Genomic DNA, 17,169 nt, shown 5'->3' on the forward strand with positions numbered 1-17,169 from the left:
ACCGAAGTGCATGATCTTGCATTTCTTAGCGTTGAAGCCCAGCTGCCAGGTCGAGAACCAAATCTCCAACAAATGTAGGTCCTGTGTCATACTATCAGGTGAATTGCCGTCTCTATATATTGCATATTGCAATATTAAGCACTACTATATAATACTACTACTAATATTAAGCATATGCTATATATTGAATATTGCATATTCTATATTGCATAGTTTGGCGTCGTCAGCGAATAACGTTATCTTACCTTGAAGCCCCTGAGTTAGGTCCCCTATGAATATGTTGAAAAGGAACGGGCCCAAGACTGAGCCCTTCAGTACTCCACTGGTCACCTCCGATGTTTTAGAGAGGGTACCGTTAACTACCACCCTCTGAAGTCTGCCACTCAGCCAATCATTGACCCATGTAGTTAAGTGTTTCTCCCCTGGAACCCTTTTAAAAAATCGTTGTAATATTGGTCACCCTCCAATCTTTAGGTACTACAGACGATTTTAGTAACAGGTTACAGATCACTAATAGCAGGTCAGCAATTTCATGTTTGAGTTCTTTTGGTAACCTGGAATGTATACCATCTGGTCCAGGTGATTTATCATTTTTTTGTCAATATACATAAGAACATAAGATTTGCCGCTGCTCGGTCAGACCAGTGGTCCATCATGCCCAGGAGTCCGCTCACGCAGTGACCCTTAAGTCAAAGACCAGTGCCCTAGTCTAGCCTTACCTGCATTTGTTCTGTTCCGTTAGGAACTTTTCCAGATTCACTGAGATTTCTTTCAGTTCCTCTGCATCATCACCCTTGAAAACCATTTTTGGTTCAGGTAGATCTCTTACATCTTCTTCCGTAAAGATTGAAGCAAGGCCTAAGCCATTAGACAATATCCATTTGTTTAATAATAGTAGCTTGTTGGCTACTGATCTGGCATTGATGTGTATGCCAGATAGTTGGTAATGTGGATGTATCTTAGGATAGAGTGGGTTCTGGTATGGGATGTTTTGGGTTTCTTTTTTGTTTGTAGCTTGGCCATTGACAATTGTAAGGATGGAATTGTGGAGTAGTTCATAGCGTGCAAATTTGTGTGTGTAGAGGTTTCACTTGATCTAAAGTTATGATATGTAGGATACTATGTTGGGTAAGAGCTGTTAATGGTATGTATAAGTTTAACCTCTCCTAAACTTAAGAAGCCTAGGAAGAGTATTAATAGTGTGTGCAACCACTTCATGATAGAAGTTTTAATCTGTGAAGTTTGTTGGTGTTACAGAGGAATGGGTGGGGTCTAGGCTTAATGCTTTTTAACGCGAGAGTTTCCTGCATAGTAAGCCCATGTTTAGCATTTCAATGTTTAGAGATCTTTAAATATATATATATTTTTTGGGGGGGCAGATCCTGCACTACATTTTTCCATTAGTGCACAAAACCAACAAAAAAAACTAATGCAAGAGCAGTTACCACTTCCTATTTAAGAGGCATTTAGGCCCTGATTCTATAAACGCCAACTAATTTCCAGGTGCCATTGAGCGGAATTGTCAATCATCTGCTAGACACCGTTTAGAGAATCACACCTAGTAGTGCTTAAGTGGTCTTAGGTGTCAGTAAGCATTGGATCCTTAAGTGCACTGCCCTTTAGGCCAGGGTTTCTTGCCCTAAATGAGGTTCCTAAGTGAGGCACTAGATCAAACCACACCCAAAATTTGTCCCCAAATCCATCCTGTAACCACTCCTACTTGCTGGTAGGCACCTCCGTGTAGATGCCTTCCTTAAAGTGATAGGCGCCTACCAGCTAATTATTTTTTAATCTTTTTAAAATTGGTTTTTAATGGTGCTTTCAATTAACCATGCTGATTAAGATAATTAAGAAAATCAAGTTAGCCCATCTAGGCACCTAAGCATGCCAATCTAGCTGCCTAACTTCAGGCGCCATTTATAGAATCTGGACCTTAATGCTCCCGCATTATGTCTGCGTTATCCAGTTAGTTCAAACACATTAGCTAATTAATACTTCCCACATCCATTTCCTGCCCATAACACACCTCCTCCCCAAAATATTTTAAACAAAATACATAACGCACCATTAGCGCATGCAAACTGGATAATTAGCACAGAACGTTTTATCTTCTTTTGTATTAAACATTTTTTTCACGTGTTAAATGCACATTAGGGCTTAACGCCCTTTAGCTAAAGGGCCCCTCAGTAAGCTAAAAACCCAGATCCATTTGAGGTCTTCAGTAATGACAACTATGTTACCCTTGTATTCTAATTTTCTGTCCTTGTCTGAGCTCTTTCTAGTTGTTTGCTCTCCCTTCTTTTCATCTATTTTTTCTCCAAACTAGGCAGCTCTATTTTGTTTCCATCAAGTCACTGAATTTATGTTCTCTTAACTTTACTCTTTATGATTGTAAACTACTTTGATTTGCCTGGCATAAAAGGCAGTATATATTAATATGAAAATAATTCAGGAGGAAGAAAGTTAGGAGTAAATAAAGACTTCTAGGTTTGGCCTAGACCAGGGGTGACAAAGTCCCTCCTCGAGGGCCGGAATCCAGTCGGGTTTTCAGGATTTCCCCAATGAATATGCATTGAAAGCAGTGCATGCACATAGATCTCATGCATATTCATTGGGGAAATCCTGAAAACCCGACTGGATTCCAGCCCTCGAGGACCGACTTTGACACCTGTGGCCTAGACCCTAATGTGCAGGGTTAATCAAAAACTCATTTTATAAAAAGGCAGACAGCAATCAGTTTCCCATATCACTTTCACATTGTCTATAGGAAGATGATGAACCAGAATGTGATTTCATGACTGGACAGTAACACGATATTCAAGTTTCAAATTTATTATAAATTTGATTGATCGTTTATTCAAAATTCTAAGCGATGAACATATCAGTAAAATTACAAAATTAAGGGGGCAACAAAACAAACAAAAAACTAGACCTTACGAAAACATATTGAAGACTAACTTTATAAACATATTAAAACATATGGAAAGGATGGGAAAAGAAGTACAAATTGGTGATAAGAGAGAAGACAATTATGGTAAAAAAATAATAGGAAGGGAAAGAACAATAAACCTCTGAGAAATTATAAAACTGGAATGAAACTCCTAGTCAAGTTTTCTAATTATCAAATGCATCCTTGAAAAGAAAGCTTTTTAGTTTGCTCTTAGAGTTATCCAAATTGCTTTCTTCCCTTAAGCAAATAGGGAGGAAATTCCACGTTTGAGGGGCTGTGACAGAAAAGATGAAATATCGCCGTGTGTTGATAATTTTAAGTGAGGGAATAACTAGTAAATGTTGATCATTAGACCTCAGTAGTCTAGTTGAGGTATAGGGAATCAATGATTTATAAATGAAAGCTGGAGTTTTGTAAAGCAAAGATTTGTAAAGTAAGCAATGATACTGGGTGCTCATCATCTTTTAATTACTGGGGGGCAATATTCAGCCCGCAATGATAAGCAGCTTGCAAGCCGTTTCTAGCCATAGGTTGTCCTAACCACAAATATTCAAGGCATGCATGGCTCTCAGAATTGAATATTTGGTAATGTCTACTGATCTGGAAATTAACCAGGCACCAGTCAATATTCAGACCAATGCCTGGTTAACTTGGCTGTCCTAACTTTATCTACTAGCTAGTTAGTTGACTGAATGTCCCCACTAACTGGCTAAAGTTGTTGCTCTGCCCTAACTCCACTCTCCCTCTGACCTAGATGGTTAGGGGACGGTCTGTTAACGGTGATATTCAACAGCACTACCTGATTAAGTACTGCCGAATATTGGCAACCAGCTGGTCAAAGGTTTTTAACCAGGCAGGATCCCCTCCTACCAGTTAAACCCTTCTGAATATAGACTCCAGTATATTTCACTAGAAAATGCAATCGTGTGCCCTCAAAAGTGTTAGCAGTCCTTAATGACTAAGTTCAAATCAACATTACTTACATAAACAGGATGGAGATCGACTCCGTACATTTCCAGTGATTTGGCAACAGTGAGGTAATTTGCTTCTGCCTCAGCAGGAACCTGACCCCTGAAAGAGTGCAGCATATAAGACTCATTTTTATTTTTGGCACTTTTACAGTAAAATCTGATTTACTAAAATTCAGCTACGTTACTTGGCTGAACTGATGTATGCCTACCTGCCTACTATGTTTTGCTTCGACACACTATTTCAATTTCTTTTTTATTCCATTCTTCTCATAGCGCCCCCCAGGTACAACTGTATTCTTTTAGTTTCATCCATCACTTCTGTCTTATAGGTTGTCATGTTATATATTACATTCCTTTAAATGTCAACCACAAATATATCTTTCATTGCCCATGGTACAAGATCCTAGCTTTCTCTTGTCACTCATCCTAAGACTAACTTTCTCAGGTCAGTAATCATAAAAAGATTTCCACACATCATTACCACCACATCAGCAAGAGACAACTCTTCCAAAGAGATCATGCTTTGTTTGCCAGAGGACCTCCAGCTGTGTTAACTTTTTCAGAGCAAGTTGCAAGCATTCCTATACAGAGCAGCTCATCTGTGTAATGGGATGGGCACTCTTCTAGCAGAGTAACCCATTTGTTGCTCTATTTTGATTTACATTCCATGGTTGCATGCTATCCATTATAACTTGTCCAATTTCTTGCCTTGGGCTTTGGATTAGAGGTCTGCACGGGAACGGAGATTGCGGGAATCCCGTGGGTCCCGCGGAGTTCCCGCAGGAATCCCCCCCTAACCCATGGGACTCCCATGGGGACCCCCCTCTAGCCAACGGGACTCCCATGGGGATGGAAAACTTTGGAAGCCTTAGTAAAAGAGGGGGTTGGTTTATAAGTTAATTACCTGAATGGAAAACAAAAAAAGGGTTCCACCAAAGAGATTCCACAAGGAAAACAGCAGCACAAACACAAAAGAAACTGTGGAATTGATGATCCTGTCAGAAGTAATTGCTGCTTTTTATGGGGACGGGCGGGGATGGAGGTAATTCCTTGCGGGGATGGGTGGGGACGGAGAGGATCCTGATGGGGACGGGTGGGGACGGAGAGGATCCTGACGGGGACGGGCGGGGATGGGTGGGATTTCTGTCCCCATGCAACTCTCTACTTTGGATGTGGGAAATGCTGCCACAAGTGGAAGCACCTCCCCCCCCCCAAGGTATCATCCCTCTTGCTTGGCTACTCATGCTCATGGAAAATGGAAGTCCCATAGGTTGTCGCAACCATGATCTCTAGACTCATGTTCTAGTTAGGGATGCTGTGACATCATTCAGTATTTAATAGAGATGGAAATAGAACCCCTGAGTATAACACTGTAGAAACCAGAAGAGTTCTCAATAGCAGCACCAAGGGTAAAGTCATATAATCCTGAAAGGGATTACCACTAAAGGATTATTAAGAAAACAAACTGTTTTATGATTATCCCCAGAAGAAGCTGATTTCATCAGTGAAACAGGTCCTGTTGAGAACAAAAAAATATTAAGATAAGTTATCTCACAGTTTGTATATTATCCAGATCCATCAGATGGCATGTTAGATAAGAGTCATTTGCCTTATCTCCATTGATTTGACAAAGGGGTTACCACTGTTTGAATTATCTTTAGATTATCTTTCATAAGGCATTATTTCACTGTATTGGTATTGTTTCATAAAAAAAACTAGAAGGTTTTTCATAACCTAAGATAGAAAGCCTGAATTGATAAGTCTCAGACTAAAGTTTACCTTGTGGCAGATTCTGAGCAGGTTTCTGAGGTTCTTTTCTTTGCAGGATTACGCGACTTTACACTTGGCGCTGCTATTGAGAACACTTTTGGTTTGTACAATGCTGTGACATCATCCAAGAGTTCAGAAAAAAGATCCTAGGCTGAACCTGGCTCACCAGACCTCAAGAATCTTCCTCAGTAATCAAGGAAAGAAAGGTATATGCACCATCATGTTTCAGATGTGGGGGTTATTAATACCCATGTATCTCTCATCCCGTATGCACTGTAATGGATGGATGTGCAGGGAAGTTCACAGATGTTTGAGCATGATCTTCTGTTTATGGAGTATTTGAAAGACAATCCTATGTATGTACATACTATCATAAGGAAAAATCTCACCCGTCTGGTATTGAACCTACAGTAATAGGCAACATGTACAATATATATAATAATAATAATAATAATAATTTTATTCTTATATACCGCCAAAGCCATAGTAGTTCGAGACGGTTTACAATAAGAAGAGCTGGACAATCAGCGAAGATAGGTACAAAGTAAGTTTTTAAAGTACATGAAGCGTATACAGGGAAAAGAGGGCTGGAACATGCTGCAAACAATCAGCGAGAATAGGTGCGCTGGACAGTCATCAATATATGTAGGCGGAGAACGGATCAGGAATGAGATATCGTGGTAAAAATCAGATGGAGTAAAGCGAAAGGACAAAGGGAGCGTATAGGTTACAAATCAGTTGAACAAGTTTGTTTTTACTAGTTTTCTAAAACTTAGATAGGATGAAGAGTGTGTTAAGTTGCTCAGCCAGTTATTCATTTGGCCTGCTTGGAAAGCAAGTGTTCTGTCTAGGTATCTTTTGTATCGGCAGGCTCTGCATGTAGGTCTGTTGGGGCAGTCCAAGTTGAAATGTGCGACCAGGTATGATGGGGCCGTGCCAAGTACAGATTTAAAACAAAGACAGGCAAATTTGAACAGGACTCTTGCCTCCAGGGGCAGCCAGTGAAGTTTTTGGTAATAGGGGGTTATGTGGTCTTTGAATGGTTTTCTTGAAAGACCCCAGATAAATGATGTTGCAGTAGTCGAGTATGCTTAGTATGGAGGCTTGCACCAATAAACGGAATGATGTTGCATCGAAGTACTTTCTGATCAATAGCTCAGTGTGCGCTTCAAGAGTAAGGTAACGGTTCAGAGTTACTGGACATATACAGTATGTGAAGTGACACAGCAAATTTAGAGTCCTGCCAGAAGACGCTACAGTGGAGAACCTACATCCTGAATGGTACATCTGTCCTGTATGAACTCCATCTGTATTAGATGGTTAATTATTCTCTGATGAACAGAGAAAGAGATCTGCATGCAGCCTATGCTTTATATCTTGTTGTTTAGGGGGGGGGGGATTCAAATGTTGAAGGTAACTGGAGGAACCTCTATGTGAATTTAAAAAAAATACTGACTGAATTCTAGTTTTGGAATAAACTTTATACGGTGGAAAGGACATTATACGAGCAGATGAAGATGATTAGAAAGTAAATAATTCAAACAGAACTAACTGTTTGCTGTATAATGAAGTGTGTCTTATGTTGTTGGAAAAAAGTCTGCAAAATAAAAAAAGCTAAAAAAACTTAGGAGTGAGATACTGGCTTAACTGCTTTAACTGGAAATAATTAATTGAAATTAATATGGTCTTAACACTTCAAAAGAAAGAAAATTTCATTAAAAAGAAGTTGGGCTTCCTACATATCTACCTAGCAACAGTTCTGCTAGTTTGTAGGAGTACAGGTTTTGCAAAACAGAGATAGTATGTATAAGCCTAGCGGTGGTATGAAGCACCAGATAAACTTGGATGACAGGCCTGGATGTAACACTGAGATCTGCATATAGAAAATGCCGTTTTAGGTGAAGCAAAGAATTGAACCCCTCTACCCCTTCCCATTTGAGTTATATTATCACTTATCAAGGTATGACAGATGGGAAAGAAAGAAAACTGGCTTCTAAGAGAAAAAATGAACTATGGAACAAACCAGTTTGAACTAGCTGAAAAGTAAAGCTTAATGCAACTTATGAATATATATGAATATTAATATTGGCTTGCTGCTACAAAGTATATAATCTTTAACAGGACCCCAGGCCCCGGGCAAGGGAGGGGGGCAGGACTTACACATCCTCTGACAGAGAAGTCATGTCTTTGGTTGTGACCTCACTTTAAAATATTTCTCCTCCTTTTACAAAACTGTAGCAGCGGTAACAGCTCCAACACTCATAGAACTCCTAAGAGCGTCACAGCTGTTTACCACCATGGCCAGTGCTATAAAGCGTGCTATGGTTTTGTAAAGGGGGGGTTATGTTGTCTCACGAAAACCTTGAACATGTATTTTTTTTTTTATATATAATATTTATTTATTGGGCATAAAAAATATCAGACAGTACAACATCAAGCTTGTATATGGCAGCAACATCAAAATTGAAACAAAACCCAAAAAGCATCGCCAATACATGAATAGATATCATCAAAACAGCCCAATACAGCATTTTATTCTTAACCCCAATCCGCCCTCCATGTGAACCTCCCGTCTATTCCTTCTCCTCCCCTCCCCCCCCCAAGAACTCCCCAAACCCAACCCCAACCCAAACCCAGACCCGTGTGGTGCATAACACTTGGCAAGAAGACATACCAAGTAAAGTGTAGAAAGAAAGAGAATAAGAAAGAGAGTGCGAAAAGGAATCAGGACATACGTCCCAGCACAGGCCCTGTGAAGTACAGAGCTCACGGACCCCCACCCCCACCTCAGTGTCCCATCGCTCAATTATTCAATAGTATGCTTCGTTCCCTATGAGAGAGGGACATCCAGTACCCCTCCCACACATCCTGAAATTTGGCCCACCTACTCTCGTCATGGGACCCCACCATCTTACGCTCGATCAGCGCCATTTCAAATAGGGACCCCTGCCATTGGGGAAAGGATGGGCTAGAGGAAGCCCGCCAAAATATTAAGATGGTCCTCTTAGCCAGGAGTAGAGCCTTAAACACCAACAATTTTTGTCCCCCAGAGCAATTTGAGAGAGCCGTTCCGTCGTAGAACAGTGCTACCTCCGGGGTACATGCTGGGAGCGTAAGGGAGAGGGAGGACAAAAAAGCCCACACTCGCTTCCAGAAACCCTGTATGAGAGAACATCCCCAGAACATATGTCCCAGGGTGGCGGGAGTCACTGAGCATTTGGGACAGTGCTCGTGCTCCGCAAAGCCCGCTCTGTAAGCTCTCCGAGGGGAGATGTACGTTCGCTGAAGGAATTTATACTCCTGTTCTCTGTGTATCATATTGCAGGAAAGGGAGCGCAGGAAACCAAAACAATGGGAAAGCAAATGGGGTGTAATAGTACAGTTCAGGTCAGCGCTCCATGCCCCAGCCAAGAAAACAGCCCTCTCCGAAAACAAGAACAGCCCCAGCTCAGTAACATAAAAACGCAGGCGCGGAGCAGAATCCTCTCCCAATGCTAGGCAGCGACCCAATCTCTTAGCCGCCGCTGCGCATCGGTCAGCCCCCTTAAGCCCAGCAATATAGTGACGAAGCTGTCCATAACTAAACGTATCCACTCGATCTAACCCATATAAGGACATCAGTCCCTCGGCGGATATAATAACCCCATGGTCATCAAGAACATCTCCCACTCTCCGAATTCCCCGCGAATGCCAAAGTCGAAATACCTGATTGTCATTACCCGGGCTGAACAGGGGGTTCCCGGTAAGCGGCAACAGTGGAGAGGCATCGTAAGGTATACTCAGACGCTTACAAAGCAATTTCCAGATGATTCTCATATATGCCCATACCACGTGTCTCCGTTGTATTAGGTCTAACTGGGCCGATGGGGCATGCAACAAGAACAATCCGGAGACCGGATATAAAAAGTCCCGTTCAACGGTAAATGTCAAGAAGGAAGAGCTCTCTAAACACCAATCTCGGAGCAGTCTCATACCACACGCTAGATTATAAGCTCGTAAGTCCAAAAGACCGAATCCGCCCTGTGCCTCCGGTAGCATCAATACACTCAGGGGCAATCTGGGCCGCCGACCCCTCCACAAAAATATCCGCAGGGCTCCATATAACTCATCTAGATCCGCCCGGCGCAACCAAAGCGGCAGAGTCTGTAGCAAATAGAGCCAACACGGCACTATCATCATGTTATATAAGAAAATTCGACCTGCCATGGAGACTGGCAGAGCTCCCCATAGGCGGAGGCTCTCAATAGACCGTCGAAGTAGGGGTCGGACATTGATCTCATATAGGCGAGATAACGACGCTGGGATGAAAACTCCCAGATATTTTACCTGTAAGGAGGCCTCCTTCATGGGGAAATCTGACCAATTATGCGCGATACTTAAATGGATAGGCAAAGCCTCAGATTTAGATACATTAAGCTTCAGACCCGATAGTGCTCCAAACGAATCAAACAGGTCCAACAAAGGGGAAAGATGAGCAACCGGATCGGTGAGGAGGACCATGATATCATCCGCGAAGGCCATGCATCTCAAGGATGAGCCCCTCATCTCCACTCCCACGATCGAAGGATGGGTGCGGATACCCAATAATAGAGGTTCTAGAAATAAGATGTAAAGTAGTGGGGACAAAGGGCAGCCCTGCCTAGTGCCTCGCCGCAGAGAGAAAACCGAGGATGGTTGCCCATTGACCAGCACCGCAGCTTCCGGATTGGAGTATAGTGCTTGTAGAGCCCCCATAAAAAACCCCCCAATCCCATATCGTTGTAACAAGGGGAACAGAAAAGCCCACTCCACCCGGTCAAAGGCCTTTTCGGAGTCAAAACTAATAGCCAGAGCTCGCTGTTCCTGGGAAGTGCAATGGGCCAGTGCAATCAAGAGCTTACGGACATTATGACCTGCCTGTCTCCCCTTCACAAAACCCGCTTGTTCCACCCCTACCAACGATGGAACCATAGGGGCCAATCTATTAGCCATTATTCGGGCTAAAATTTTTAAGTCAACGTTGATAAGTGAGATAGGGCGGTAAGACTCCACCAGAAGCGGGTCCTTACCAGGTTTAGGTAAAACTGTTATCAACGCCCGATTGGATCCCATCGGAAACTGTCCCCCGTCCACTGACTGTTGAAAATAGTTTCGCAGCGGGTCCGCCACATAGCCTTGGAGTATCCTATAGAACTCCCCACTATAACCGTCCGGGCCCGGGGACTTACAGAGAGGAAGAGTCTTTAGTACCCCCAATACCTCCTCCCGAGTAATTACGGTGGCCAATCTGTCTCTATCCTCCTCTGAAAGGCTCGGTAGGGGTAGAGAGTCTAAGTAGTCTTGAATCTGAACATCCTTATCCACCACCTCCGCCGAGTAAAGGTTACTATAAAATGTAACAAAGAGCCGTTCTAAATGGGATTGTGCTGTCACTAGTCGTCCCCCGGCCTCCCTGAGAGAGGTAATGGAAGAAGACCCCCTCCGCGCCCTAGTTAACTGAGCCAGCATTCTACCCGGCTTGTTGCCAAAGCGATGTAACCTATACTTATAGTAAAAGAGGGTCCTTTGGGCTCGTTCATGTAAAAGGGCATGGAGCGCCGACTGCGCCATCCGAAATTCCCGTTTATGAGATCCCGTAGGGGACCGCAGGGCCAAAAGCCTGCTCTCCCTAACCTTGCGCTCAAGGGCCAGAATCCTGGCCGCCAACATTTTCTTTTTACGAGCGCAATATGCCAACACCGCACCCCTAAGCACCGCCTTAGCTGTTTCCCAAAAGAGACATCCATCCCCAATATGCTCCCCATTGAATTCTGCATAATCTCGCCACTGTTGCTCAAGGAAAGTTTTGAATTCAGGGTCTGAGTACAATGCTACAGGAAATCTCCATTTACCCCCTCCACCCTGTTGGCCCCCTGTCAAGTTCACATCCATCCACACCGGAGTGTGGTCAGAAATGACCAGCGCACCTATTTCTGAGGTATATACTGCTGAAAAGAAAGAGCGAGACAAGAAGACAAAATCAATTCTAGATGAAGAATCATGTGCTCTAGAGGAATGTGTGTAGTCTTTTTCATCAGGGTGCAGAGTTCTCCAAACATCCACCAAATTCAAAGCATCCATCCACGCCCTTAGCCCATTGTCAGATCTACCCGACGGCCGGAGGTCTCCCCTGACAGAATCCAATACGGGATCCAAAACAGAATTAAAGTCCCCCAAGAATATCATAGGGACCTCCGGCGTCAGAGAGACGGACATCAGAATCCCCAAAAGTTTCTTGTAAAAGGCTCGTTGGGCACTATTGGGAGCATATACTGAGACCAAAAGCACCGGCCTATGGGATAGCTTGCCCTGAACTATCACATAATGGCCATCTGGATCTGAAATAATTCGGGAATGTTCAAAGGGTATCGCTTTATGGATCAGTAAGGCCACCCCGGCCTTTGCCTTAGGGGAAGAGGCTGAAAAGCATTGCCCTACCCACGACCTTTTCAATTTACCATGTTCTACTTCACTAAGTTTAGTCTCCTGCAACCCCACAATATCTGCCTGGTGTCTTGCTAAATGTTGTAAAATCTTAGTCCTCTTAATAGGAGAATTGATTCCCGAAACATTCCACGTCACACAGCGAACTCCTCTCTTAGGGGACATCCCACACAAAATTCATGTCCACTTTCAAACCATAGAAAGAGAAACTCGTTGCCAGGAGTCCCAGCCCTCCCCCTAGCAACCAACCATCCAATCCCCTTTCATCCATGTCCACGTCAACACCACACACATCCCCTCCCTCCCCCCCCCTCCCAGGACCCTCACAACCCCTCCCCACCCTACCTCCCCCCTTGAAATACCACCACCACGCCATGGAGGGCTTACAGAGGCCCAGTCCCCCTCCCCCGACCCATATAAACAGTGCCCCAAATATTCCCATCTCTAAAGCACAACATAGTAAACCAGAATTTAACACATAAATATGTCTATTCCCCATCCCAGCTAAGTTAACAAGCCCGGGTGTCCTCACCGAGTGCAGCCCTTAAGCCCCTTAGAAAAAACCCATCTAGTGAGTACTGATAAGCCAGCACTTAGCATATGAACATAGTCTCACAGACCCTAGAGCCATAGAAACAGCATACATCAAGGCAGTCCCACTGAAAGCCCTGGAAAGGGGCTCACCCGTTCTTCAGCAGCCTTAGGCCGCCAGTCACTGGACGCCAGGAGCCAGCGCGCCCCTTCAGGTGCGAGCAGCCAAATCAGGATACCAGGCGTTCAGCTGCGCGCGGGCCGCCGCACTCGTGTCAAACACTACAGGTTGTCCATTGTAAAGAACCCGAAGTTTGGCTGGAAATTGTAGGGTAAACCGCAACTGTTTCTCCACCAAGATTTTGCAGACGGGCGAATAGCCTCTCCGCAGGGCCGCCACCTGCGCCGAGTAGTCCTGAAACAGCAGAATCCTATGGTTCTGGAATAAGAGTTCTTTCCGTTGTCTAAAGTTCTTCAACAGCAAATCCTTAATAGCAAAATTCAGGATGCGTATAATCACTATTCTGGGTTTAGGTGACCCCTCCTGCTTTCTGCCCAGTCTGTGAGCCCTCTCAATCCTGAGAGGGCCGAAGGTAGAGGCTAAAAGCAGCTCCTCCGCTAGCCATTTTTCCAGCACTGTATGTAGGTCAGAATCCAGCACAGTCTCTGGGATGCCTACCAAACGTAAGTTATTTCGCCTGGAGCGATTCTCCAGGTCTTCCAGCTTGTCTGATGTGCCTTGGACTGTACATTTGAGCTGACGCAGTTCTTCCTGCACCAGAGTGAGGGAATCTTCGGTAGTGCTCACACGCTGCTCCACCTCAGTCACCCGGTTATTGAAGGTAGTCACTGAGGCTGAGAGTGATGCCAGGGATTCGGTAACCTGATCCAGCCTAGTCCCCAGTGCCAGAACCACCGCCTCCGTAATTCGTGCGACCATGTCCTCGCACGTGGCTTCCGCGGTCTCCGGGGCGCCCGCCATTTTGTTTTCGGCCCCCACTCCCGGCTTCGGTTTTTCGCGCTCCTTTCTGCCGCCTCTAGTTGCCATCTCCGGGGTTCCTTTTTGGACAAATTTGTCCATATAATTGCTGGCTGGTTATGAAGCAATTTGGGGTATTTTCGCATAGAGAATCTTGTTCAAAAGGGCCGGTGCAGAGGGAGAACAGCGGAGCTCAGGGGAAACACGTCTTCCCTGCGCTCTGCACGGCCACGCCCCCCCTTGAACATGTATTTTAAGCTTCTTTTACCTCATACAATATATAGAAAGGAAAATAATGAAAGACACTTTATTGGTAAATCTGCATTTTACCTGAAAAAAAATGGACCTTTTGATTGAAAAAAAAAAAACTAATGATAACAAAAAATTGACCAATTGAAACATTACAAAACTAATTAATTGTAAATTCACCACCCCCCACAACCACCACCAAATACAGCAATATTAGAATCCACACACACACACAAAAAAAAATGATGCACACATTGTTATTATATGATTATATCACAGACCCCCATAGAATTTTCAAAGCAATTACTAAACAGAAGCCCTAATAAAAAAACAGCCCAACACCTGCACTAATAGAACTACAATATACATATTTCCCTACAGATTTAAGCGGCAGGGCATATCTTTAGCCCCACTCCCAAGCTCTCTAGTTGCTGTTGCTGTGTTGGGCAACATATTGGTCAGGCCCACCCCATTCTGTTAGCTATGACAGATTTTATCCCAACAATCAGGAGATGAATTGATTCTGTAGTGCAAGTTAATTGGTCACTTTTCTTTGGTTTATTTTGTCCTGTTGTAGCGCCACCATTGCCTCTTTTATCAGTGCCTCCAATTACTGCCCACCCTCTATACACATTATTTTGAGGCATTCCAGAAAGCAAAATTTGGTTGAGGAAGAAAACAATATTCATCCTTCTTCCCACCCCCACCCCCATAATTTTGTACAATCAAAACTATGAGCATGGTTTCCAATGGGACATTTACCCACTTAGGTAGGAGGAACAAATCCATATAGGCATAATCATCAAAGCAAATTTATCTTCATAGCTTTCTGTTGACTACTAGTACATACTTTCTAGGTAAAAAGAACTACCTAGGAAGCATATAAAAGTGTGGGTGGCTTGAATATTTACTCTCTAATCTGTTACATTTCACTGTCATGTAGTCAGGATCTCCAGCAGAACAATGTCTCTTTATTGTCTCAAACACCATCACTCACACTTGTCCAAGCACCCTAACTGCAAGTGAAACTCACTGCCTGAATTCTTACATTAAAGTCTTGTGTATCCGTTCTATGGCATCTTCTAGTTCTTCCTTCTGATCTGGAACAAAGCGGTATTCCGACACATAGCCAGTAATGTGCTTATAGGGATCATAGTCTCCCAGTTCAGCTATACGAGAAAAAAAAAAACCCAGAGAAAAGACATCATATTGCCTGAAGAAATTAGTAAGCAGTCTGTTTGTATTTTGACATTTCATTTGAATATAGTCATAGTTGCTGCTGTACAAGCTGGTGACATGTCAAAACCGCGGAGGACAACGGCGTGCCGACAATCCTGCGCCAACATTTGTGTGCAGGACAAATGCGTGCTGCCGCTTCTGCTGCTTTGAGGTCTTCCCTTTTGCGTTCTAAGGAGGGATTAGACACTTAGAAGTCCTCGCGCTCCTGTTGGGGGGGAGGGGAACCCCCCAATACACTGAAAACTCCCGAAGACGGAAAACAGGAAGAAGAATGGGATTTTTCAGTGTACTGGGGGGTCCCCCAACGGGAACGCAAGGAATTCTAACTGTAGTCGGGGGTTCCCCCCATTCCCCCCAGAGCGTAACATGGAAGGCCTCAAAGTGGTGGAAGCAGCAGCTCACATTTCTCCTGCGCTCAAATGTCAGCGCGGTATTGTTGGCGGTGTACCGTTTTCTGTGCAGGGCCCTACTTGTTAGAATAAGCTTTCTTTAACCTTAGGCAAGCTTCATCGGTATTATAGTTTAGACAGAAGCTTAAAACTGTTTTGTTTTTGTGCACTTTTTCAACTTGAAGCAGTGAGTGATATGCCAACAGTTAGGTTTCACTCACATGAGAGCAGAGGGAGATAGTTGTTTTTCTATTTTTTGCTGCGTTTTTTTTTATTGTAGTATGTTTAGTAAGGCTGTAATCTGTTATTTTCTATTATTTTAATGCTTTATTTTACTCCGCATAGAATTGCAGGATATGCGGAATATAAACTTTTAAAATAAATGATGGTTGACAACAAGAAAGATAATTTTGCTAAGCTGGGAAAGTGTGTGGCGCAGTGGTTAAAGCTACAGCCTCAGCACCCTGGGGTTGTGGGTTCATACCCACGCTGCTCCTTGTGACCCTGGGCAAGTCACTTAATCCCCCCCCCCCCCCATTGCCCCAGGTACATTAGGTAAATTGTGAGCCCGCCGGGACAGACAGGGAAAAATGCTTGAGTACCTGAATAAATTAATGTAAACCATTCTGAGATCCCTTGGGAGAATGGTATAGAAAATTGAATAAATAAATAAATGATTAGCTGAATGGGAACATCTAAATGAAGCAGAAAACCAAGCAAGCAAAGCTGAAAGGCAATATTGCAAAAGGTAAAAAAAACATTTTTGTTAGGAAAGCAAAGAAATGTGTTTTTTTAAGTAGTAACTGAAATGTTCAGGGAAGAAGGTTAGCATTTGTCAACTACAAAAGACTGCAGATAGAGGAAGATGGACAACAATATCTGAAAAAGCTAAGAGAAATGGAAGAAAAAAGTAGCAAGATACACCTGAAATGATTTTCAGAAAACTGTTCTTTTGGAGATAGCATGACTAAAAGAAGACAGAGTGATGGGGGTCCAAATATTAAAGGAACTAAAAAGTTCTAGCACCTTTACTGTCTGACCTTTTCAGCACTTCTTCAAAGCCACTCTTGACACTAAAGAAGTGTTGAAAAGGTCAGACAGTGAAGCTGCCAGAACCTATCTTCGTTCCCTTAACATCCTCAGATGTTTCACTAGATATAGGACATACTCTAAAATTAGTTTAGCTAACTCCTTATGAACTTGGTCTTCTGTAAATCTTTTGAGATCTCTTTCACTAATATTCCTATTTACTACTAATAATAATCATTTCCATAGCAATACTAAACTTACACAGCACTGTACACATAATATGCAGGTAATGTCTCTGTCCCTAGTGGGCTCAATATCTTACTGTGCTCCATCTTCAAGCCCTTCCTCATTTAACATCAAACAGAAATGTGTAAAGCAGTTCTGCTTTTTCCTTAAGGGCCAGATCGTGTCCTGACCACTTAGCGACCCCAACCCGATTCACTAACTTTCTGGCCGATCTTGTCCGCACCCGATCCGATCCGCACATGCAAATGAGGGGAAATGCATTCGACAGTGATTCACTAAACAAACCGATTGGGCTGGCCGATCCAAACGTGAGCGACTGCTGAGGACCAGTCGCTCCGTCCTTGCTCACTGTTC

General features: G+C 43.5%; 1 protein-coding gene across 3 annotated transcripts in view; it reads right to left on the reverse strand.

The window, feature by feature from the left end:
• EPB41L4A (erythrocyte membrane protein band 4.1 like 4A) overlaps positions 1-17,169 on the reverse strand; it is a 536,698-nt gene that overhangs the window by 266,699 nt on the left and 252,830 nt on the right. For all 3 annotated transcript variants that reach the window (XM_033929128.1, XM_033929127.1, XM_033929129.1), the window contains 2 exons: positions 14,961-15,081; positions 3,934-4,021 (listed from right to left, as the gene is read on the reverse strand). In XM_033929128.1, the coding sequence (XP_033785019.1) occupies positions 3,934-4,021; positions 14,961-15,081 (209 nt within the window). The remainder of the gene's footprint in view (positions 1-3,933; positions 4,022-14,960; positions 15,082-17,169) is intronic.

This window comes from Geotrypetes seraphini, chromosome 1 (assembly GCF_902459505.1).
Source record: "Geotrypetes seraphini chromosome 1, aGeoSer1.1, whole genome shotgun sequence".
Taxonomy (NCBI): domain Eukaryota; kingdom Metazoa; phylum Chordata; class Amphibia; order Gymnophiona; family Dermophiidae; genus Geotrypetes; species Geotrypetes seraphini.